We start from the raw sequence: 25,020 nt of genomic DNA, 5'->3' as shown, positions 1-25,020 counted from the left end.
AGTTTGTTTGATATTTCCTATTCAAATTAAATGTTCACACTCCCAAGTGTACTGGCCAAATTTAATGTAATCCTTCAACAGAGACTTAAAAAATACATTCTGTAGAAATGAAGCTTTGTGAATAGAGCCTGTTATTTTTTAAAGCAGCTTGTTGTGCCTGCTTGAATCACTTATTTGGAAGACAGTCCCTCTAATGTTATGCTTTTATCCGAGGCCTAGTCGTCTGTCATTCAAAGGGACCATAAAAGGCTGTTCAACAAAACTTGGCCCGTAAGTGAAGGCATATAGCAAGCCTGAGTTTGTGGTGGGCCAATTTCAAAACAGTCACTGAGCTTTTTCATTAGGGATAAAAATGAATATTTAATATGGTGTAATCACAAATGTGAATAAGAACAGTCAAGGAAGAGAGGTAGATATATTACCATTCAAGCGAAAAACTGTTAGTAAGCTTGAATAGACTATGTTTAACAAGCTGTAGTCGCTCGGTGCCTTGATTCTGTTGCTGGCGAAGGGAGTTCTAGTATTATTAGAGTTAGCCACTCACTCCCATTGCTTTCTCCTGCTGAAGACAGATAACAGGCACTGTCTTATAAGCCCCGGAAACTCAGAGGGATAAAGACTATGACACAGGCTTTTGGAAAGGATTCCACTTGCACAGATTTACAGCTTCCCGTTAAAAGCATCATGATTACTAGTGATGGCAATTGGTTCTAAAGAGGTAATTATTCCCAAAATACAGATCTCCCCCCACCCCCCCCTCTTAAAAACAGGCATTTTAAGAGCTTCATCTTTAGCCAAGATTTCCGAGTCCTCAACTCAGCTCCAACTACTACACCTGATCTCCTGGTTCCCTGTTCTTATCTCTAACCACTAGGTTTGATCTCATGGAACCCAGTTCTTAACTCTAACCACAAGACATGGTCTCCTGGCTCCCAGTCCTCAGATTCAACCACCAAGTCTTAATCTCTAGGATCCCAGCCCTCTTCTTCCATATTGGGTTTTACATTTGAGGATAATCTGGATATTGGTATCAGTTTCTGAAGGCCATTCCAATTCAGATGGTCTCTTAGAGCTTCCAGAGCTTGGCTTTAGTCCTCACTTGTTGGCAGCACTGCCACATTGAACTTCAGGTTAGTCAAGGAGAGGATCTGAGATGACTGAAATATGGGTCAGCTATTTTTATACCAGGCTTTAAAAAAATGAGAACATGAACAACAACAGCGATGAAGGTAACTTGGCATTATATGTAGTGTTAGCGTTAACAAATAGCATACTGTTATAATATACTGGAGGTACTATCGCCAAGTGTTTACAGCTCTGAATGTATTTAATACTGTACTCCCCTCTTTGAAAGATACACAAAAGAAATCTAATTTGAGCAATCAGTCTTTCCATTATTCTCCTTCATTGCAGGCATCAAATAGTACTTTTGAGACTGTCCCTGACTGAGACCTCTCTCTCTCTCTCTCTCTCTCTCTCTCTCTCTCTCTCTCTCTCTCTCTCTCTCTCTCTCTCTCTCTCTCTCTCTCTCTCTCTCTCTCTCTCAAGGAACGTTCCACTACTTTACCTCCACAGAAGCAGTTGGGAGAGAAGCCTGTGAGTTCAAGTCTGTTGTGGGAAGCTGAATGTGTGCTGAAGAGGGACAGGGAGAGAGCAGATCCACACAGCAGATTTTAAAAGGGTTTTTTTTTTCAGATCACCAGTCATCTGATGAAAGGACCTATGTGGTCTGGAAAGTTTGTGGGCTAAACTCACATATTGTACCAAAACACTTTTTTAAAAGGATATGAATCAAGGTCAGTGTTTTTGAGACCTGGATCAAATTTGGAGGCAAAGGAGAGAATTGGGGACACACACCTGCTGTTGAGACATCAGAACGGAGGCAGTCTATCCATCAACACTTTGACTGTCTTGAGCGTAGCACAACGCAACATAGCCGGTAAGCCAAGAAATTGATTTATTCATTCATTCATCTTATTAAATTGAATTAAATACTTTTAATAAAAAAATACACTGAGATTGACTTTTTTTCCTGCACAATGCACATCACCCTGGAATCGATTTCTTTGCTGTATTGCTGGTCTAGATAACAACTTGTCATAATGTGCTTTTGAGAAGCCATGAATTTAATTGCAATAACTGTACTTTCTATAAAAGCTCCTCCAGAGAAGCAGTCAAATAATTTTGGTGGTTTCAGCTTAATTCTTAGTATACTGCAGATAGTTATCACCAAAAATCTACCATACAGTACAGCACTGAAGATGCACCCTGGAGCGAATGGCACAGAGGGCAAGGTCAGGACAGGAGGTGCAGTGTCCAAAATTTAGGGAAGACCACACTGCAACACCATGCTTAACTGTAGTCATTGCCATTGCTCTTCATGAACACAAGAAAATGTTGCACAATCCTGCTGTCCCTTAATTCCTTCAGTGAAAGATTATGCAATATCAATGTTAGCGTCGAAGCCCAAAGGGATGCTGACACTGTCATAAATAAAAGACACTTGGAATACAGTTCTGGGAGCTAATGACTTGTAGATTTGCCCTGCAGTGTACGAGAAGCTCAGAGCCAAAGCCAGTCGTTGAAAAACAAGGGTCTCTCTGTTATTTAACCGGTTTCTTAACCTCGCCTTGTATAACTTGTAATGAGGAAACAGGACACGGAGAGTTTTACTTATTTTATTACGAATGGCGCAACATTACTGAGAATAATACCTTCAATATCCCATAGTGCCCCGGTATAGCCTCACTATGGTGTGCATATACAACAACTCCTCCCTTCTTACATGAATTGTCCCTTTAGAAAAACAATAGATGGTATCTTTTTTGTTTAGATTTCCTTTTCTTAAAACAACTGTATACATATATATTTATCTTTTTTTTATTAAACTATTCCCATGAAATAATATTTCAATGAACTCAAAATTTTTTAACAATAACAAAACTGAGGGATGAGGGTAGACTGCCTCAAACCCTGACTTTACCCATGGGGATTATTCTGCCCCAGATAAAAGGGTAAATCACTATAAGTCCAAGTGACTTGGTGCTCACCGCTCTCTAGTAGGATGCCAGCAGTCAGCACTGTCTACTGATGGTGGCAGTGACATGGGTGTAGGCAGGTTGGTTGCCTGTGTCACAATCTCTTCATACACTTGTGTGGGAGGGGCTGAAGCAGTAATTTCCTGAGAAGGTGAGTCCCTTGACAAAGGCTGCTGGCTCAGGGTGTCATCAAGGAACAGTTCTGGACCAGCGGCTCTCAACTCCGCAGGAATTTCCTTTCCCAACAACAGCTGGTCTGTATGTCTGCAATTTTGATTGTGTACAATACAGGACCAGTCTGTGTGGTAATTATGGCAGGAACACATTTCGGTCCGTGGAGGCAGTTCTGTGCTAGTTCATGCTCTTCCAGACTGAAGGCTCGGTCCTTTGCTCTTTGCTCTCTTCTCTTGACTCGGATCTCCTGTTGACATCTCACGACTTCCTTTTCCTTAGATGGCCTCAGAAGGTCAAAGTTGGTGTGCAATGGTCTTTTCAAGAGAAGCACCGCTGGTGACGCTTTTGTGGTTGCGTGCGGCGTGTTTCTGTAAGCTAACAGAAAACCGTTCAGGCATTGATGCAGGGTCCCTTGACCTTGTGACGCCTTTAAGGCATTCTTCATGGTCTGTACAAACCTCTCAGCCAGCCCGTTGGTCAATGGGTGGTAAGGTGCAGATCTGATATGCAGTACACTGTTGACCAAGTAGCCAGTTCCTGTGACACAAATTGTGGTCTATTGTCGCTCACAAGTTGTTCTGGGGAACCAAAACGACTGAACATTTCACCCAGATTTTTGATTGTCTTCTCAGCAGTAGTAGACCGCATAATCGCCACTTCTGGCCACTTGCTATGGGCATCTACCACCACCAGAAACATTTTCTCTTCGAATGGATCAGCAAAGTCGACATGCAGAGGTTGCTATGCCTCCTCCGGCCAATCCCACGGCTGCAAAGGAGCAGGTTGAGGTTGGTTTCGAACCCTCTGGCATGTGGAGCATGTCTTTGCCTTCTCCTCTATGTTTCCATCCATCCAGACCACCAGAAGTAGTCACCTTTAACTACATAGAGTAGCAGTTTTACAGTCTGTCCATCTAACTGAACTGTAACCTCAGTGATTCCTTTCATGGCAACAGATTCTCCAGTATAGGTCTTTAACACCATGTTGGCTGGCTGAAGTGGAAGGTGTTTCAATGTCTTTTTGTTGACTGTATCTGACACGAGAGATACAGCTGCCCCTATATCGATCTTCACGCGCACAGGCTGCCATTCTAGCAAGGAAGAGACCCAATAGCCGTACGGACCTCCAGCAGCTGTCAGTATGTGTAGTGTAACTTCCTCATCTGATGAGTCACTCACCTCTGTTCTTTCCTGCTCCAGAGAGTGAACATGTCTCTTTTTTATCTTTGAAAGTCTCTTTTCTGTTGTCTGACTTTGACACTTTCTCTGTGCTCTTTTTGTTTCTGCATACACACTCAATGTGCCCCTTTTTACCACAGCTCCGCCAATCCATGTCCTTACACCAACATGCAGAGGCCTGATGTCCTGCTTTGCCACAGTAGAAGCATGTGCCTTGCCCACTGGCCTGTCTCTGATTTTCAGTGGAAACTCTATATACTTTCCCTGATGAGCTCAAGTTTCGAGCCTCTTTAGCTGCTAACTCCATAGATAAAACTTCAACAGCCTTTTGCAAAGTTAGGTTGGTTTCAGTCAATAGTCTCTTTTGTGTAGTTTCAATACATAGGCCACACACTAATATGTCTCGTTCCAACGTCCGTCTTGAATCCTTTCTTCTCAACCAACCTCATTCTCATTCGTGTCTAAGCTAGCAATACATTATAGTAACATTAGCCTAAACTGTTCATGGAAACTAAAAGTTTTACATTTAAAAAAAAAGAAATAAAAGTCTGACTTAGCTTCCGAACAGAGAAGGGAATGCAGGTTCAGACTTCCTCCTCACCAATTTGTTATATCTCGAGGGTTTCTTAACCTCTAACTTGTAATGAGGAAACAGGACAAGGAGATTATGAGTTTTACTACTTTTATTACGAACTGCGCAACATGACTGACAATGATCCTTCAATATCCCATCGTGCCCCATTATAACCCCACCAAGGTGTGCATGCATGGACAAACAGAATATACAGCACTCTCCTTGGGGGTTAAGGTGAAATGATTCATTGTCATTCATTACTGGTGAAACACCATTAAACCAACATATTGTGAGATGGAACCAAAAACATTGCACTGTGAAATGATATACAACATAGTCCATACTTTCTGTTTCAAATCATTGCCATGTACAGTAAAGCCAGCCTCCCTCAGAGCATCTCCCATGCATAAAAGCACATATCGATCCTGACCTACACCAGCTCATTTAGTCATGAGCCTTTCTGAAGTAAGTCAAACAGAAACAGCTCTACATCAAAGAATGATGATTGCAAACTAGTGAATCTCATTCCAAACAAAGAAAAAGTGAGCCACTCGCGTGGCTACGATGATAAACTTGAAAGGAATCCTTATAATAATAAATAAAATAAAGAATAATAATAATAATATAATAATAATATTTATTTTTATATAACACCTTTCATAGTGGACCACCATCACAAAAAAAAATAAGAATAGCAATATCCTAATTTCATCTCGATCAAGAATTTCATGCTCGTGTGCTTAACAAATTAATAATTTGCAGTCTCCAAATCCCTAGACAAGATAGAACCTATTTAAAACCTTAATCAGGGATGCATTCTGACGTATCTAAGCATATAAGAAAATGAATTTATTCAGGTGAGTGTAACAGATATTCAGAATAAAAGACCCTAGGAAGGTATGTATTAATCAGGATATGTCTCGATTTATACAGAATATAAGGAAACTGAATTTATTTAGTGAAGATATTCAGAATAAAAAGATAAGACAATGATACATATATTATATATATATATATATATATATATATACACACACACACACACACACACACTACCTTCACTATTATAATCAACTTGCATTCTGGAAGATGAGGCGATGTCACACAATCTTAGATCATGCCCTAAACACAGTGTAACCAAAAAGAAAGCACCGCGAGAAAACCCTGACAGTTTTTACTGCTCTGCTCTGCTCATCCAGACTCCCTACCATCTCATTGGAATTTAACGTAGTATAACTCTTCAATTCTATCTCCATTCAGGCATAGCTAGGTTATCATGGGTTTGGTGTCATTTGTGCATGCTTTTTTAATTGTCAGTACATACTAAAACTAATTTAACTAATATTTCATTAATAGAGTTTGCTAATGCCTTGGTTTTATTTTAATGTTGTGTAATATTGACTATGTCATTGTTTTGTTTCTGAACATATTGTGTTATTGCATGTGTAATTAATTTTCTGAGTGTATCATGTGATTGCATGCTTAATAAATTCCACTGTTTTGAAGAAATTCCTGGTACGTATTTACTCCTGTAACAAACACAAACCATTAACTTTATTTTAGATGGAATAGTTTTGAGTTAAATGTGTATATGTGTTGTCATTTTCAGAAAGCGTTATCGAGAAAAGGTTTATATATTATAATAAATACGATTATTATTCTAATACTAGTTAGAACCCTGAAATACCACAGAAATCCACTTAGGAATAACAATGTCAGACGATACGACTCCCATGTATACTTACACATCTAAAAGAGAACTGTCAGCGGTGCATTCGGACACGCTGAAATCCTCAATTAGACAGACAGAGAGGACAAGGCACTGGTAAACCAGCTATTCCATGCAGCTTTGATTGCCAGTGTGTCAGACTGTGATCAGAGCTCAGCCCTACATCAGATGGGGAACACTTCCCAACCCTGCCTGTAAATCATCTCTGCTGGTTTTCGTGGCTTCTTTCATGTGTATGTTTGTTTGTGTGAGTCCATTTTATCTCAGTCTGTTTATAGTGCTTGTGGTGGCTTGAACACAAAATATCTAATCTGATACAGTTATACACTTGAGTTGAGAAGAATACATATCTACTGCCCAGGTTTAGATTTTATCATTCGCACTGAATATCAGTGAGAAACTGATACATTAATTGTGCAGACAAACTAATCATACTGAGGCACTGAATGATTGATAGTGGAAGACTATCACCTTGTATCGAGGCATAAATACATGCATGTGTCTGTGTGTGTGTGTGTGTGTGTGTGTGTGTGTGTGTGACAGTAGTGGAAAAGTCTGAAAAAACATGACTTCAAATAGCTGGTTATTAAGATGCTTCTTATTGAGAAAAGTTTACAGCTTTACAGCTTCAGTATCTTAGTGCTGCGTGAAACCAACTGCAGTTTAACTGCTTCGAATGCAGATGATTACATTGGGATAGACAACCGCCAAACTGAGGTAGACTGCAACTGAACTGCTTTCTACTTATGAGTCCTGTTGTGTTCAGATTCACTTTACAAGACTACATGAATCATAAGAAAGAGACGGAAAAGACTCATGAGAATTGGAGAAATATTGATGGTGTGAAGAGGCTGTTCTGTCCATCAAGGCTCGCCCCCTGCTAGCACCCCATTAGCCTCACGACAGTATCGAAATAAGGGGTCAGCTATAAAATCAGTTTATCCCTCAATTTGAGACTGAAGATGAGATTTGCAGAAACTGTAGGGTGCCTCCATCCACTATAATGTATAAAATAACCTAAAGTAGAAGATGTGTCTCTCCAGGGCAACAACTGAAATTTGTGATAGGTGAGGTTTTCAAACCAAAAAGCCAGATATGGTCTATGGAAGTGTTGCAAGGCTCAGGCCTTCATTGAGAAACAGCAATGTTTAAGTTTTGTTATTATGTTTCTTTCTTATAAATATTTTTGTAAATAGTTAGAGAGCCAGACTCTCCACCTGTGATGCACTACCAGCTATATTTTGTGCTACATTAAGTCGTAGCAGTGGATTGGTCGGCTGCAGTTCCCTGACCAGTTGGTGGGCGTGACCCGGCGGAGTGTTTCGTGATCAAAGAGATGATTACTTGTGTAGGGACAAACCTCCTTAACTGAGTCAAATACCTTTCCACATCCACCATGTGTGCAACTAGGATTGTGTCTTCACCTTGAGAATAAAGATTAGTTTGAGGATTCGGCAATCCCAACCAGCATAGTAAAGGGTGTGTCAGCATAGTTCCTGAAGTGGCACCTCTCTGATAGCGTGAGCAGAGATTACCTGGTGTAGGGCCAGAAGGTGCTACATCTTCAGAATGTGATACGCATACCAAAACTTGACCTGTGTAATGCCACGAAATGGTATGCTGTCAATGCTGTCAATTTTAGATAACCCAATTTGTTGCTCATCGGTTACATACATTTGCTGAATTTTGAAAAAAATAAATAAAAGAAATAAATAAAAGAACTTTAAGGGACGAGCTCAGTACCCCCTTTCAGATGGATGTTTCCTTATTTGCTGAGTTAAAATGATTAGCGCATGTCCAGGCAAGGGCAGTACACAGTGTACTACTTTTTAACCTGTACCACAAAATAAAACTATACTGGTATTGGCAGTCCTTAATTTCTTAGTTTTGTTGTCCCATTGTTTTTTTTTTGCAGTTTTGTATTTTCTCTTGAACATTGTACATTATTGTGTGCTGCCATTGCTGGTAGAGTAACATGGTTTTCTTTTGTTATTGTAAATAGTGCCTGAGTGACATTTTAATTGCAACTTCCATGTCTCTCCACCGCTTATGGGCATTAAATATATACGATGAGACATTCAAACATCTCAATACTGTAATACATAGCTTGCTCTCAGATCTCAGTTATTTTCTCATCAGGTGCTCGTTTTACTCTGTAATGAATCTCTTGATACAGACACATTGTTATTTTCTGAGGCTTATTGTTGACCAGAAAAACAAAAAAGTTTCTTATGTTCAGGTGGATAGGTAATATATAATAGCATTGATATAATAAATTACTGAGGCATGCATAGTCTGTACTTCTTTGTCAGTCAGTGATAGAAATGAGGTGTCTTAAAGAGCAACTTGACATGGGTGTGAAACAGAACACCCCTAGGTCTTCATAGAGCTCTCAAAAATCATATCTAATAACTGCTACAGGAGTGTAAACTTCCTGCAGCACTCTGTCCCTGGTGGATACTGTTGGATATCTTGCTGATGTATTTTTTAACACCCTCAAGTGTTATTGGTGTTATTAAATTCAATTTACAAACTGAAGGCAAAGAACTTGTTAAGAACATTGTGAAATTTCTGTCAGCTGTATTTCTTCATCTGGTTGATTTTTATGTGGAGGCGCAACAAAATGGAGTGCTTTAGTGCTCATAATTAAGGAGCAAGGAGAGAGAATAAATTAATACATAAGAACAATGAGTTACACATTGGATAGGTGGATCTGGTCATACAAGCTGGAAATGCCTGATGATTTCCAATCTTCTTGCACTTGTGTCAGCTGTGCTAACCAGGCCCTGCTGGTACTGCTTAGAGACAGAAATCTGCCTTTGCGACATTTCAAGAACAATCATATCTGTACTGCCAGGAAATCACAGGTGCACTTAAAAGAAGAAAATTGTGCCTCATTAGTCAGCAACAAATGGTGCAGTACTAATTAATGTCTCTATGTCAAGAACAAATTAAGTCATTAAGAACCTGCATGCATTATACTCGGGCACAGAATACTTGTCGATACTCACACTATACAAATTAGTTTTAAAACAATTTTACATCAGTAGGGCTGTGAAGTTTGATCTAGATCCTGAGGAAGATGGATGTTGTGTCTTATTTATTATGGTTTCCAGTGGCACCTAACAATCCCACTTTCTTTGTTTCTGTTTTTCCTCTTTAGATTTGGCTGACCTGGACTGAACCTTCATTCCTCAGGTGGTACATTTCTGTAGCATGTAACGTCAGTTAACAACTCGCTCAATTCCAAGAAAGTGTCTTTTTTCATTAGACTGTAAGATTGGCTGCTATCATCAGTTTCAACACCACCCAACTCAAGAACTGTTCACACTGTTAATTAAAATATCTTAATGTTTACATCAGCTATACTGGAGTCAACACATAAGCTGAAAAGTAGACCCCACCCAGCAAGGAACGAGTTTTCAGCATTCACCTCATCGAAGCAACACTGGATATGAAAACTCAGGAAAACAAAGATGGTTCAGAGCTCTGGGATATACAATTATCAAATAAAAACAATTCAAATAACCACAAAATAAGCCTCTTGCTTTGTCCTGGTGGATTATCTTCTGGTAAGGAAGGATGTCGCCACAGAATCTGATAGATAAGGATATCAATCCAATAGCAGCACTCAATATGTGCTGCAAAAGACTCATCACACTTTTTAACAATCATCGTATCAGCTTCCTACACTCATTAGAAAAAAGCATGAAGTGAGTAACTCCATTTTGATTTCCCAGCTATCAGGAACTGCTTGGACAGCTAGTACTTATTTATTTGATTTATTTCAAAAACTGGTAAATAAGAAACGTTAAAATAAGACCATTTAAAACAACCCAACTGTTTTTGATGTGTTTACAATTCAGATTGTACTTGGTGATGAATCATTTAATATCAAATCTATTTAGGATTCATCTAAGATTATTACCAGCGACAAAGCAACCAAGCAAATTAATCCGATATCATTACAAGTGACTAAAACAACTATTAAAAAAAAGACAGATTCAGACTGTTATTTCACTGTGTATGTTGCTAAATCTTTGTGCCACCTGTTTCTGAAGGAATATTTCACAAGCAAACGGTTTTACACACCTACCCATTTGGATATTGAGAACAGAACAATGTCCCCAGTACAGCTACTTGTAAATATCCAGTGACAGCCTTGCTGAGAGGAGATACAGTTATCAAAAAGCTGTTCCCAGAGACATGTCTATCTAACACTTAGCTGTCTTAACTGGACTGACTCAATAACCTTTTTCAGCGTTTTTGCACTTAGCTCCTTTCTTCCCTGCATCCCTACTGTGCTGGCAATGTGTGTGTCCCTGCCTGTCTCGTTGGCACAGTTTTTGAGCACCCGCTCCTGCCTCAGCGACTCCTGTAGTAACAGCGCCCCTGACCTGTGGGGGTAGGAGCACGGAGGAGGCAGAGGAGGGAGGCGGAGACTGCTTTCCAAATTCGTGCCCCTATTCGGTCAGGAATGGGCAGGAAGGAGACCAATCCAGTACCAGAGCTAGGCTACCTCTCTGCAGCCGATCAGGGTTGGAAAGGAGGAGGCTTTGAGGAGATGAAGGAGGGAAAGTCTCATTCTGGGCAGGTGCGATTCCAGGAGGGGAGTAGTGAAGGAAGGGAAACATCTCTGGGGTTCTCACTACAGCGATGGGGCTCCCTAACTTTTCCCCTGGCACCCGGCCTGCGGAATGTAGCAATCCAAACCTCACCCAGCCTAAAAGTGCAGTACCCTTCCTTTAGAAGGAGGAGACGAGCTGAATTACCCGCTCCCACACAGGCAAGCCAATCAGGGCAGTTTGCAGGAGTAGGGCCAGTCACCAGGAGGAGCAGCATCCAGGCATCATGTAATAGAGGGGCTGTGGACCCCAAGGACAAAGTGAGAGGGATTTCGTGTGATATCAAAGGAATTGCTGGCAACCAAGATGGATTGAGAGGCGTTTCTAGTCATGTTAAAGAGTGTATGGCCTCTCAGGTCAGAATGGGGGTAGTTATTCAAAGAGAAAGGTTTAAAGCAGTCACCAAAAAGGCAGCAACAGCACCTCCTACAAACAGTTCACCACTGTGCCAGCCCAAATTGGCAGAGTCTCTGCAGAAAGTTGACAGTGCCCATAGGGTCTGCCTTGAACCTGTTGTCATACATACTATAACCAGCCAGTCAGGTCAGAGACAGAGAGGAGATTCTGATGAACACAGAGCCGCCTCCCACAGGCATGAGGAGTGTACTGGGGCTCCAAGCTCAACACAGCAGCTGAAGCCTTCAATGACCCTTTCCTCCCTGCTCCAGCATGGCAACTACAAAGGTTCTGGTCTTCTAGGTTGGAAGGGAACCTATCCCAGGAGAAGGGAGGGCGCTTCGGGCCATGGACAGGACCAAGACTCCTCTACTCCACACTGCCACGTAGAGGTGCCGCATCATGGGCCTGGAACAGCGGCCCTGAACTCTCCCCCTTCTCCCATGGCTAACAGGAGTCCTGCAGCGTTGGAGGGCAGGCTGCACACCGTGGAGGAGTGCCTCCACTCCAACCAGGAGAAGATCAAAATGCTGCTCAATGTCATCCAAGACTTGGAGAGGAGCAAGGCACTCAGCGAGGGGTCAGGGCCAGTCTTTAATATGGATACTCATATTCATGAAATCAGACTGTAATCTAAACTTCTGTCCCAACATATAGGACATCAGGGAATTCACAATGTTTGAAAGAAATGTGCAGATATTACTGTAGGCTATTATTTTCATCAGTAGAATTCTACATGATTAAATATACAGTATGTAGAAGTAACTATTGAAGTAACAGATACATGTTTAAATACAGTTACAACAACTACCCTGTAGTTAGTATTTTAATCGTAATTTTTGTTGATGCATTTAACATTACAATATTGACATAATCTATAATCAAAATTAAAAGGGGAACCCAATATGACCAGAAAAGATGACAAAACGTGTTGATCAGATACCACTTCAACCTTAAAAAAAAAAAAAAAAAAAAAAAAAAAAGTCTTGCCAAGGTCGTTGGGAAAGGCTAATAAAGATGCAGTCTGAACTATCATACATACCCTTGATACAAAACCTACAGCAATGTGAAGGACAAAACAGGTTAAAACATTAATCCTTCCAATCACAGAATGTATTCCTAAGTGCATGTAATACATAATATAACTGCCAAGAAGCTACTAGTGTCTAATATGCCTGTATTTGTAACTGTATCTGGAATCTCACTCCCTCCCCCTTTCTTATAATATAATATTCACTGATCCTGTCTTCAAGTCTGCAGTTATCTTCATGTTCCCACTAGAGGCAGACGTACCAGGAACTGTGAATCAAGTTGACAATGGTGTAGTTTCTAGCCAGAAGTGACATTGGTTCTCATTGGTTTATTGCTGGTCCCCTCTCTCGTGTGTACTTTGTGTAATATACTGTACCTGCGCCTCACGCTGTCCTTGATAACTGCCAGTGAAGGGTACCCTATTCTAGGCAGACACTACAGTTTCTGCCATCAGCTGATTTTGACAATTGTTCAGTCACTGGGCTCAAACTTCCACTTCATTAACTTACTTTGTACTTTTTATTTAATGTGTGCGCAGGGATCGATAGCACTACAGAACCTTTATAGTTACCCTCAAACATGTGACTTAGTGGACTGTATCCTGACCTTCACATCAAACGACTATACACAGCCTCCCAATCCCTTGGCTCTAACCATTGACCCGCCCTGCTTCTCACAGTCCCTCAGCTATAACCACATCATACCACCTCTCAGACCCTCATCTTTAACCACCAGTCCAGATAACAGATTAAAATATTCAATATTTCATTACTGTTCTGTTTTAATTCAGTTTGATCCCTAGGTGACAACACCTGCTCCATCTGTCTCCACCAATTAGGCGAAATGTTTCTGCTTTTGTATTTCAGACGACGTTCCTACCGAACAGGCCAGGACCTCAATAACTGCACCACCTGTCAGAAAACAGCCTGCATCGTTTACAGGTAACTTAGCTGTCCTCTTTTTCAAGGGAAGAAAAACATTGTCATGGAAAATCAATGGCCTTCGTCTCCCTTAAATCTGTCACAGTCCTGTCCTGTTGTGTTGTTGCTAGAATAATCTGTTATTAACAAATAGTCATTCAAGGTTGGTTCCCTGGAATGCGGACACCTGTTTTAAAACAAGGGCATCTCATCTTCAAAAGCACGTTACAGCAGAAAGATAAACTGAATAACATAAGTATATGAGTTGACACTGTTAATCCTTTATAGCTTTAGAAGACTGTTGACACACAACTAACTGATAATATTATTATTGATAATTTTTCAGTATAATACATAGATGTAACAAATTACAGTATTGTTTTTTTTTTCACCTAAGAAGTGGTGTGGTGTGGCTCCTGACCAATAAGGGTCAATAAAATGCAATGATCCCCAGCCCATTTTCCTTCCTAACCCTTGGGAGGGCAATGACCATTATAGCACTGTCTGTGGGCCCCCAGATAAGAGCTGCAATTTAGCAACTCAGAAGCCCAAGCCAGCTTCTCTTACAGGGGAGTCTTTTCATATCTGGCCTTGCTCCTAGCCTGTTGGCTCTTTGAATTTACAATAGAAACCAGAGATCACAGTCCATCTACTCCTTTATCTCTCATTCTGTGAAACTATTTTAATCAACCCTTTTTAATTAACATTTCATCACCTCTGACATGTCTGCCCCCTCCCCCCGGCAATCTATGAGCAGAGAGTCAATCGGATTAATTAGCAGCATCGTGAACAGTGTGGCTCTTGCTGAAAGCACCCAGGAAAAAAACATCAAGGAGTGGGACAAGGGGAAGCAGAGAGGGCTTGAGGGCCTGGTGCACACAGCAACCACAGAACTCGCCTTGAAATAACTAAAAAGCACTCGATCGAAGAGTTAAGCAGTTTATACTGTGCTGTTTATTTCAGGACTAATTCATCCCTAACTTCAAACACTCAATCAATAAATATGAACATCATGGTTCGTCTCAGCCAATCAGGTTCATAGTAGTGCTGTCATTATCCTACGATATTCACTAAATCTTGAAACAAACTCACTTCAAACGCAGCAGTACAACCTTAAATAGCATTAGTCATTAGTATAAGGCTCAATTGTAAATTTTACATTAATTTAGTGATAACCTGGACCAGCTGTGTATCTGCCTATTCTGTGATGTTTGAAGTGCTGCACTTACATTTATGGAAGTCACAAAATTGCAATCTAACTCTATTTTATGAACATTACATTTCCCCAATGACAAAAAAGTTAGGGTTGTAATAATAATAATAATAATTTGTATTTGTAATATAGCACCTTTCACAATGAAAATGAACGCAAAGCACTTCACATGAATAAAAACATTGACAAATATTAATAAAAGAATGCAACAAAAGCAATAAAAATAAAAGAAACACTTATAACAGTAAGACAAGTCAGAGACTAAAGGGAACATCATTTTAGCATAAAAATGCTACATTATAAAAGTGTGTTTTTAAAAGCAGTGACACTTCATGCTCATCTTACAGAGCTAGGCAGATCATTCCAGAGTTTTGGAGCTCTAGTACTGAATGCTCTTTTAATTTGTGGGACAGTAAGCAGCCTGGCATTCTGTGATCTGAGTGGGCATCTAGGAATATATGGTATTAAAAGAACATTTAAATATGATAGCTATTGCTTCTTGGAGGTGCCCTTATACAAGCACTGACTAGGCCTAACTGCTTCGTTCTGGGACCTGACTGACTTAATCTAGTGTCATAAGGATGCAGACTTTCTTTCTGCAAACTGAAAACAAGCCAGTGGAAGTTGCCACACAAATTCAACCCAAAGCTGCCGTTTCTATCTCCAAGACAACCTATTAAAGGCGAACTGAACATATATAAGGATGCAGTTTTTACTTCTAAAAATCTTGTTATTTAGGATGTGTAATTGCTAGACAAACCTGATTGAAATCCTACAAAAACAGTTAAATGTCAAAGTGAGTTTGAATTAAAATGTGCTTATGTTTATGCAGACAAAGTGTAAAAGAGAAAAATAAATAAAAAAAGATGACAAGCAACAGTTACAGAACTTGACTATTTCAATGAGGGAATTAGAAGTGCAGTTGACTGGTCTTCATACACCTTGTTTGTTTATTTCTGTTTCCTATGAACTGTGATTCAGAGAGCTGAAACAGAGTGATTTAGCATTCTTATTAACCCATTGTCAATGTCAACAGCAAAGCCTGCAAATACACCTCAGTGTGTTGAAAATGAACTCTCATAACTCTTTCATTATACCGGGATATCCTTATATGTGATAAAACATTAATTGACTACCTTTATGTACAACATGGGAAAGGGGAGAATTCCTACTTCAAGATGCACAAGGTACATTTCTGGGGTGTTTTTGCACCCCAGAAATGCAGATGGTTGCAAAACATTTTTAACATACAACAATCACAGTTCCTGCTTGCTGGAAGAATAGATTTTTGAGATGTGCTTGGCAGCTGGAGGAGATGTAGAAACAGCGTATCGCTTAGAAAATTATTGACTTAGCCCGACAGCTTGATTTTAACTACAGCCCTATGTCGTCAATTTCCAATCTTAGAATGTATGTATAAAACATCAGCTTCTTGCCTGTTTTTGTAATGTATGTAAGTTATCTTTGTGGATGCCACAAGTAGGTGTTGACAAACTGCAGCACAAGTAGGTGTTGACAAACTGTTAGTTTCTTTACTAGAGCTTCTAAGTACAATACCATATGTATTGTTAGAGTTATTTTGTATTTGTGGCATTTTAAAGGCATTTACTGTTGATAATACTGCTTTGTTAAAAAAGAAAAAATGCTTGGCACTTCAAAACAACATTAATTCAATTAAACATGGTTTAAATAATAATATAAACCAGTTTTAAGTTTTTTTTTTTTTTTTGTTTGAAACTTAATCACGTTTGTATGTACATAAGGTACATTTTCAGCCCTTTCCACCTTCAGTGAGAACCCTATTATTGACTCTGACAAAGAGTTAAGATGCAGGGTGACAGTGCCGGGCAGATGGAAATGTGGTGTATTAATACAGTGCTGAAGCATAGCAGGATTCCCCCTTCACAATTAACTTGTCTATCCTTATTTTTTTGTAGTTCGATACAGCAGGACAAGCAGTTTTTTTTTTCTAGTCTGTACAATAAAAGCTGGAACCTTGTGCAATGTATGACTGTTGAGGAGTGCCAGACCAGACACCCAGATATTTTGATCCCAGTGCAGCCACAAAGAGACCACCTGATTAGCTATTGAACTGGAGACTGGTGGCATCTGCACGCTGAGCCTGGATATAATGAGATAAGTGTAGGGATTAGGACATGCTGTCACTCTGCTGAGCCAGGCTGTGTTCTGCGCTGGGAAGCCACTGATTGATGTCAGGGCTAAACTCTCAGTTTGTTTTTTTGCTGAAAATGCAAAACAGATGAGTGTTGAACTGATCACCTTAGTTGTACTTAGAGCGAAATAACTGGCAGCCACTCCACTGTGGTTTTGAAGCATCATTCAGGTTCCCTTCACTGTAATAACAGGGCAACTTACTCAAGATAAACAATACAGCTACACTGAGCAACGAGTGCTTAAACAATACAAACACAGTAAAATAAAATGTCAGTGCTAAGGTATTAAGGCTAGTCTCTGTTAAGATAATTAAAATATGCCCCAGTAAATTAATTATTGACAAAATAGCTTTTTCAATGTCTATTATGTTGCTGTGTCATTCCACATTGGCTCATACTGTCTAAGCACATTAAAAAAAAAACACCTTGTTGAAACATATATATATATAGCGATTGCAGCAGAGCTGTACAAACAGAGCCCAGTGCTGCCATGAACTGATAGGTAAGAGCTGTGGTTCAATTTCAATCAATTTACAAACTTGTAATGTAGTTAAAATTATGTCATTCACACATTGTCATTTTGTTGCAATATCTTTGTGTATTATCTCCAGTGTTGAGCACGACTTCAGGCAACAGGAGTGTGGATTTCAGGGGGTCATGCAATCACTGGAGAAGTCACTGGAAAAGGAGGCACAGAGTCCCCCAAAACCGCCACCCCTAAAAACAGAGCCAGCCACACCACCCCAGTCCACTGTGGGACACCGAGCCAAGAGCAAGTCTAAAAAACTGCGGAAGAAATGCTTCTGGTGGCTGTAAACATTCTGCTTCTGCTTCGTAGGTACCCCATCACAGAGCAATCAACTATACATTCATTCTTCATCTTTTAACTGTATCAGTCAAGGAAGACAACTTCGGTCCTTCCAGTCCACATTCTTTGTTCCAACAATGTCTTTAATTATTAACCTGAAACCAATTAAACTTCTAGCTAAGTTTCAGTTCACAGCACCCATAAGAGCAAGATGAGAGAGTTTACTGGTGGAAAGCCAGCACCATTGACTTGTGCTTTATAGAGTCATTCATAGTTAAACAAAGAGATTTTTTGTTCTCTTTACAAGTTAATATAGATTTTAATTGATTTGTTTTAAATGTTTAATCCCGAGTTAAATTGTTAAATCCAGTATATTACAGAGCAATGTGTTTAATGTTTTTTTTAATTTCAATTTGTTATGAAGCAAAGCACAAGGCTGAGACAACCAAACTTTTGTTTCTTAAAATCAAACTTTATACATGTTCAAGCTAATTGTATTGTGGCTCCTCCCCTGCTGTTAATATCATCCAATCCTGTTCCTGAAACTGTCAAAGATGGGGGGTGGCTTCCTCCAGAGCAGTTTGAATTATTCATGAGTGGGTTGAACGTCACGCCCAGCCCAGCTATTCAATGGGTGAATCAACATTACTGCCAACACACTACAGTGATATGTTTATTGCAAGTGGGGTGACATATAAATTGTAACTACATTGTAACTGTAATTACTTTGTAATTCATGCATTTAGTTTATTTTTATATGTCTCCAACCAAAACGAAATGGTTGAATATTTTTCTAGGTGATTTAATGATCAGATTTGCACTGTAATTCTAATTGTTTTTGGAACTGTTTGTTACTATAAAAAAAAAAAAAAGTATCATAAAAGTGTATTTAAAAAAAAGCCTCTGTCACTACTGTAAGAGTATGCCTTTCTAATATACATATATATATTGAAAAAGTAAAAGAAACAGAGATGATTTGGGGAGTTTTGACAGCAATCCTTCCAATGAATCCAACAGGTTTTATGTCACTCAGCTGGCATACAGAGGAAATGTGATGTGACTGTTGGATTTAAGTCATTACAACATATAGAGGGCTTATCGGTTTTACATTGTTATTCCATATTTATAAGGATGGTCTGCAATGAACAAACAGTGTAACAGGGACACGTACTAATTCAACGCCTGGCCTAGGACCTGACTCCCAGTCCTCAGCTCTAACAATGTCTCTCTGTTGCAAGTCACTTTGATTCCCAATAGGCCAGACAGCAGATATGACTGACATTGAGAGAGGGCTGATTGTAGGTGTTCAGTTGGCAACAAGATTGCACAAATTCCATGCTTCAAAAGGAACAGTCTAAAAAATGGATTACATTGACACATAATTTAAACATCCTGCAGATTTTGTGTCTGCACCTAAAGAAACACTAGCTGCCCCACAAAGTCAATAGGACTGGATTGTGGTGAGCTGGCAGGAGAAGCTAATGAAAGCTCAGAGAACAGGGAAACAACAAGGATGCATGCCTCCGCTCTTCCTTCTCGAGGGACAATGTGAAGACAGTGTTGCTCACAGCTGCCCCAGGTAATGACAAAAACAAACTGCTCTCAAAAAGCAAACACAAAACTAGAATTCATGTTCATGTTCACCCTCAGTTATTTAGCTGCAGAAATGGCAAGAGATTGTATTTTCATAGGCGACAATACACAGAGGATGTTATTAGCGATCATAAATGGGTATTATAAGTTCTAATATTGTCTCTGTATGGAAAATGAATCAATTGGAAAACTAATGCAACTGCTTCAAATGCCCTCAAATGATATTTTGTAGGAAGTAATTGGCTTAAATGATTAGTGTATATATAAACATTTAGGTTTCAAACCATTTGGAGCAGAATAGTCCCTGATCGGGGCAAGAACCTGAAACATGTTGTTTTTTCTTTGTTTCTGAAAAGTGTGTATTACACTATGTAACACAACTTTTGTTCCTGGGTAGTAAGTGTTATTTCCTAATTGCTTATGCCTCAGAAGTATAGAAAATGGCTATTATTCCTGACAAACTTTGCTTTTGTGACCAGGACAATGATATTTTGAAATTTACCTATTTCCAATGAGAAAACGGGCGAATTTGTGTCTTTTCGTTCACATAAAGTCAGAAAAAACAACATATGAATCCAAATTAACATGTATTTATACTAAAGTAATACAAAAATGACTACAAAAGATTTAGAAGTGAGTAGTTTTTCGAGATTTACGATTATACTGTAAATCACTTTCACGAATCAGCCCCCAAATATAGTCTCCTATCATGTTCTCGTTATACTGTCCTTGGTAGCAGCGTTCAAAGTCCAGTATATCCTGGTGGAAGCGCTCGCCTTGCTCCTCTGAGTACGCTCCCATGTTCTCCTTGAATTTATCAAGATGAGCATCAAGGATATGGACTCTGAGGGACATCCTACAGCCCAGTGTGCCGTAGTTCTTCACCAGAGTCTCAACCAGCTCCACATAGTTTTCGGCCTTGTGATTGCCCAGGAAGCCCCGAACCACTGCGACAAAACTGTTCCAAGCCGCTTTCTCCTTACTAGTGAGCTTCTTGGGGAATTCATTGCACTCCTGGATCTTCTTTATCTGTGGTCCGACGAAGACACCGACTTTGACCTTTGCCTCAGACAGCTTAGGGAAGAAGGGAAGGGAAGAATGCCACCATTTTGAAGTCTCCTATGACCTCCCAGCCGTACTCACCCAGCAAGGCCTTGAAGCTGTTGTAATCCTCTTTGAGGTGCACCGAGTGAGCCAGGGGAAGAGATGGGTACTTGTTACCATTATGGAGCAGCACGGCTTTGAGGCTCCTGGATGAGCTGTCAATGAAGAGGCGCCACTCATTCTGGTTACAGGCGATTCTGATTGCCTCAAACAGACTGGTCACATTGTGACAGAAGCAGAGCCCATCTTGACGGGTGAAGAAGCGGGGGGGAAAAAGGTTGGTGACGCTTCCTCTAATCTGCGACTTGCACACTTTCATCCAACAAGTTCCACTGCTTGAGCCTAGACGTCAAAAGCTCGGCATTGGACTTGGTGAGACCTAGATCTCTAGTCGTTGAGGTCTTTTTGGTTGGGGTGGTATGGGTTTCTCTCCTCAGCTCCACCTCTGAAATTGTCATCTGGATCTACAACGTCTTCCTCGCTCTCTGACTTGCTGTACTCTTCTCAAGACGGCTGCTCTTTCTCCGGAGGAGTGGGTACGGGGAGCTTATGGCAGTGTGGCACCGGGGCGATGGATGAAGGAAGTTCCGGATACGTGATAGCAGGTGCATTCTTGCCAGTCTGATGTTTGGAAGGGTCCACGGTGCAGAAGTAGCAGTTGCTTGAGTGGTCAGTGCGTTCCCGCCAAATTCTTGGGATAGCGAACTTCATGGCTTTCTTTTCCCCTCTGTACCATCCTATAAAAATACATTTATTTCACCCATGACTAATGTGTAAGAGATTCTCGCACCATTTTTCATATATGATATATTTTTTCAATAACACTGAAAATTGTAAAACATTTTAAAATTAAAAACTTTTACAATTTTAAAAATTTTAACAAATTTTAGAACATAAAATTCCGAGCAACAATTGTCCATCTTACCTTCCAGAGAATTTTTGCAGTGCTCGCAGGTGAAATGAGGTGCCCAGGGTTTGTCTTGATCCCCGACAGGCATGCCGAAATATGCCTTGTAGGCCTCACATATCTTAGCAGATGCTTCCATGGAGTACTTTTTCGCTCTTGTCTTGATAAACTGGCTGCAGACATAGCAAAATGCTTCTGCCGGATGCTTGCAGCCTCTTGATGCCATCTCAGAAAAATGCAGATATGCATCCACTTAGGCAGCTGGAACTAAACTGAACTGGTGGGCTTAAGGCCCCTATATTTATACTACTATTTATATTACTGGAAAGTTCTAGAAAGTTCTATAAGTTACTCCAAGTTTACTCAGCACTGAATCTATCTGGAATGTTCTGGAAAATAGGTAAATTTCAAAATATCACTGTCCTGGTCACCAAAGCAAAGTTTGTGTGGAATAATAGCCATTTTCTATACTTTTGAGGCATAATAGGAAATAACACTTACTACCCAGGAACCAAAAAAAAAAAAAAAATTGTTACATGGTGTTATCAAGCCCCTGCCACGATTGCTTCAGCTGATATCATCTTTTAAAATAGTTCTTTATACTGATTTACTGCACACACATTGCGGTTCAGATGCACATTTGAGTTGTAGTGCAATAAAGTTATAAGTTAGTCACACTAACTTGTGAGGAAATTCTCTTATTTACTGCTTTGTAGCTTCCTTCTTCATGAGAACAACGCAAACGGAGCATCTCACAGATAACCCCCTCATCAGAACACATTGACCTCACACAGCAACCTTTCAACAGCAGCAAGCAAGTACTTGATAAGATTTTTTTTGTTTTTTTAAGAAACTGATAAAACATTAATGAGTTTTAACAACAATGAGTTTTGAGCTGCTCTATAAAATATCCAGAATCCACAGCCACCTCTCAGAGAGCCAGAAGCAGGAGCACACCCTGAAAGTTAGGAATAACAGAAACTGAACTGAGAAAAAATGATTTCTCCCGTAGGTTAAAGGGTATCCTTGGGGTGATAACATGGAGTTCATTCAGTAGGTAAGTGGCTTGAGCTAGATATTCCCCATGAGAATAAATTTGAGAGTTGAGCACTGCAATTATTTTCCAGCCTTCCAGATGCTTCACATACAGCAGAACAAAATGCTGGAGACAGACTGCCTATAGTAAATCTCTCTAGCTCTTAAATCAGTGAAGTATTGATTTGATTAAAATGTTTTACTCCTCATTGACTGAGCTACTATACTCTAAACCCAAAACCTGATTAAAAGCTTAAGTACTTGTAGGGCACTGAGGTCCTGATTTCCTCATTTCGAAATTCAATTCTAGGTTTTATTCATTTAGTTTAATAAATCTACACCTAAGAGGCTTTATCCTAATTGGAACGTAAAGCTCGTACTGCAAATAAGTCATTCAATTACAGAACAATTGTTATGATAAGAGGCTGGACTCTCACAGCATTTGAAAAAGAAAACAGCCACAAAATACACTACTCAGACATTTCATGTTGTTGCCTTTGTAATGCTTAAAGTAGCAAATGTTGTTTCCTTTCAGTAAAAGTGGAGATAAGAATTTCGAAGCACAATCTTGGAGATTTTTACCTCAAGGTGTTGAATAAATATTTTTTTTCTCTTATCAGATAATACAAGCTGCACTGTGATGTTATCGTTGTCACCTGATTATATTTAATCAGTTAGTACTGAACAATCATATAGAGTATAGTATAGGTATCAGGAGAAACATGATTTTTTTTTATTTCCATGTCTGTTCTCAAAAGTTGGGCAGAGAGTACTGCAGTGCTGAGTCACTCATTGCAAATACACAAATCCAAGAGAGCAAAAGAAAAGCCCTCTGCACCAAAACAAGCACAACTACATCAACAGCAGCATGGTTTCCTTGGAACAACAGAACAGAGACTGTTAACAGTGCAGAGGGTGAAGCATGCTGAATATACTGTATGGGATTGCATGAAAAGGTTTTGAAAGACTCACGATAAGATTGTGGTCTCTGCCCATAATAATCACAGTCTTGTTCACCGTCCGCAGCAGCTGCACCACAATCTCCTGAATATGGTGGTGTGTATGTCCCTGAAAAACAAAACCAGCACGCTCATTAGCATAAATGTACAGTGTGCGCATTTACATGATCCACTAGACTTACTTTACAGTGTGAAAACTTTGAGCAACTTTTCAGCAACAATCACAGGAAAGATTAAGATTTCAGTGACTTCCAAGGGGCACGATTGTGGGTGCCCACCTTACTGGCTTGCTCCTTAATGCTATGGCTGCACTGAACATGGTGCCAATCTTTGTTTGAAGCACAGCACAGAGACCTGGACCAGAGGACATCACTGGGAAATGAGCACAGACAGACTTAAGATCAAGAGTGGTGAGTGAATGAATGGGTTACCAAGCCAGTTCTGAGTCATTAGAATTCTTTAAGAGCTGACTAGATGAAGCTGAATGGCACCCTTCTGTTTGTAACTTCTCTTTTGATATGTTTTAAACAGCCTTCCGGGTTCATGATGGATTGAGCTTACAGAAGTGTGCAATATACCGTGATAAGAAAATGATCTGCTATAGTGGCCAACATAAAAAAACCTTCTACACCAGACAAGGCACACCTTGTACAATGCAGCAGGAGCTATGAATTGAGGGCTTTGGTAGGTCACGCCAATTGTTTGGTCAGTCAGTGTATGTCAGAAACCAGTACAGGTACCAGTACATTAAACTGTATTAAACCAGGGAGATAACCCACTAGGACCATGCTAACTATGCTGTTCTTTGAGCAGGTGTGTCCTGACTTCTTAGAGTATGCTGTGGGTTTTTGATAGTAAAATAAAAGTCCTACAGAATGTCATTCCAGATTTATAGGAGCAGCTCACTTCCATAGTAGTCCAAGCATAGGATGGCTCTCACAAAGAGAAATAGGAGTTTCAGTTCCAGTTCCAGTTTATTCTCTGGACTAGGAATGGCAGACTGAAGAGGTGAGATACACACCGGGGTGTGTTGAAAAGCTGGCATTGCCATAAGCTCTTTGTGGTAACCCCTGTGAAGCAATCACCTCAAATACTGAGTTCCATTCAACAGAAACATTTTCTATTGTAAGTTAAACTGAGCCAATGATTTTCCACAGCCATTCGTAAAAAACTACAATAAGATGTTGTTTTGTATGGATAAAGCAGTATTTTAAGTATTTTCACTATGCAGATCTTATTTCCAAATTGGGCTTTAAACTACAGTAGCTGGAACCTAAAAATAACAAGATTTGCACCTCTAGCCATGTTTCGATTACAAAGTTCATTTTTAAAAAGCGCACCTAACGCTTACTGTTTAAGGTTTGCATAGATTTTTTTCATGGACAGATTGCAGTGCCCCTGAGTGTTTTCTTCACGAATACACTGTTTTAAACAATGTTATTTTATTGCTTGTTGCTTTCAAATCTGCCCCAGGGGTCTGTCGTTGCATTAGTACTGCAATCACTAAGATGTGCCCATGCTGGTCAGAGCTGGCACATATTGAACAATTTAAAAACACACA

At 39.9% G+C, this 25,020-nt stretch overlaps 2 protein-coding genes across 2 annotated transcripts in view; one reads left to right on the top strand and one right to left on the bottom strand.

The window, feature by feature from the left end:
* Positions 1-25,020, bottom strand: part of LOC121324489 (dedicator of cytokinesis protein 2-like) — a 92,386-nt gene that overhangs the window by 34,873 nt on the left and 32,493 nt on the right. Inside the window, exon 26 of the mRNA XM_041266442.1 lies at positions 23,473-23,568. Within this exon, the coding sequence (XP_041122376.1) occupies positions 23,473-23,568 (96 nt within the window). The remainder of the gene's footprint in view (positions 1-23,472; positions 23,569-25,020) is intronic.
* LOC121324490 (protein INSYN2B-like) lies at positions 1,654-18,530 on the top strand. The gene is made up of 4 exons (XM_041266443.1): positions 1,654-1,939; positions 9,857-12,294; positions 13,613-13,687; positions 17,665-18,530. The coding sequence occupies exons 2-4, from the start codon at positions 11,171-11,173 to the stop codon at positions 17,867-17,869; spliced, it is 1,404 nt and encodes a 467-aa protein (XP_041122377.1). The 5' UTR covers positions 1,654-1,939; positions 9,857-11,170; the 3' UTR covers positions 17,870-18,530.

The sequence above is a fragment of the Polyodon spathula genome, chromosome 12 (genome assembly GCF_017654505.1).
Source record: "Polyodon spathula isolate WHYD16114869_AA chromosome 12, ASM1765450v1, whole genome shotgun sequence".
NCBI lineage: Eukaryota > Metazoa > Chordata > Actinopteri > Acipenseriformes > Polyodontidae > Polyodon > Polyodon spathula.
The sequence above is the reverse complement of the archived record's forward strand: the minus strand, read 5'-3'. Positions and strand labels throughout refer to the sequence as shown.

Coding starts and splice junctions, on each gene's coding strand:
- LOC121324490 (XM_041266443.1), top strand. CDS start 11,171: ATGGGCAGGAAGGAGACCAATCCAGTACCAGAGCTAGGCTACCTCTCT. Junction 12,295..13,612: donor AGCAAGGCACTCAGCGAGGG/GTCAGGGCCAGT, acceptor TTTGTATTTCAG/ACGACGTTCCTACCGAACAG. Junction 13,688..17,664: donor ACAGCCTGCATCGTTTACAG/GTAACTTAGCTG, acceptor TATTATCTCCAG/TGTTGAGCACGACTTCAGGC.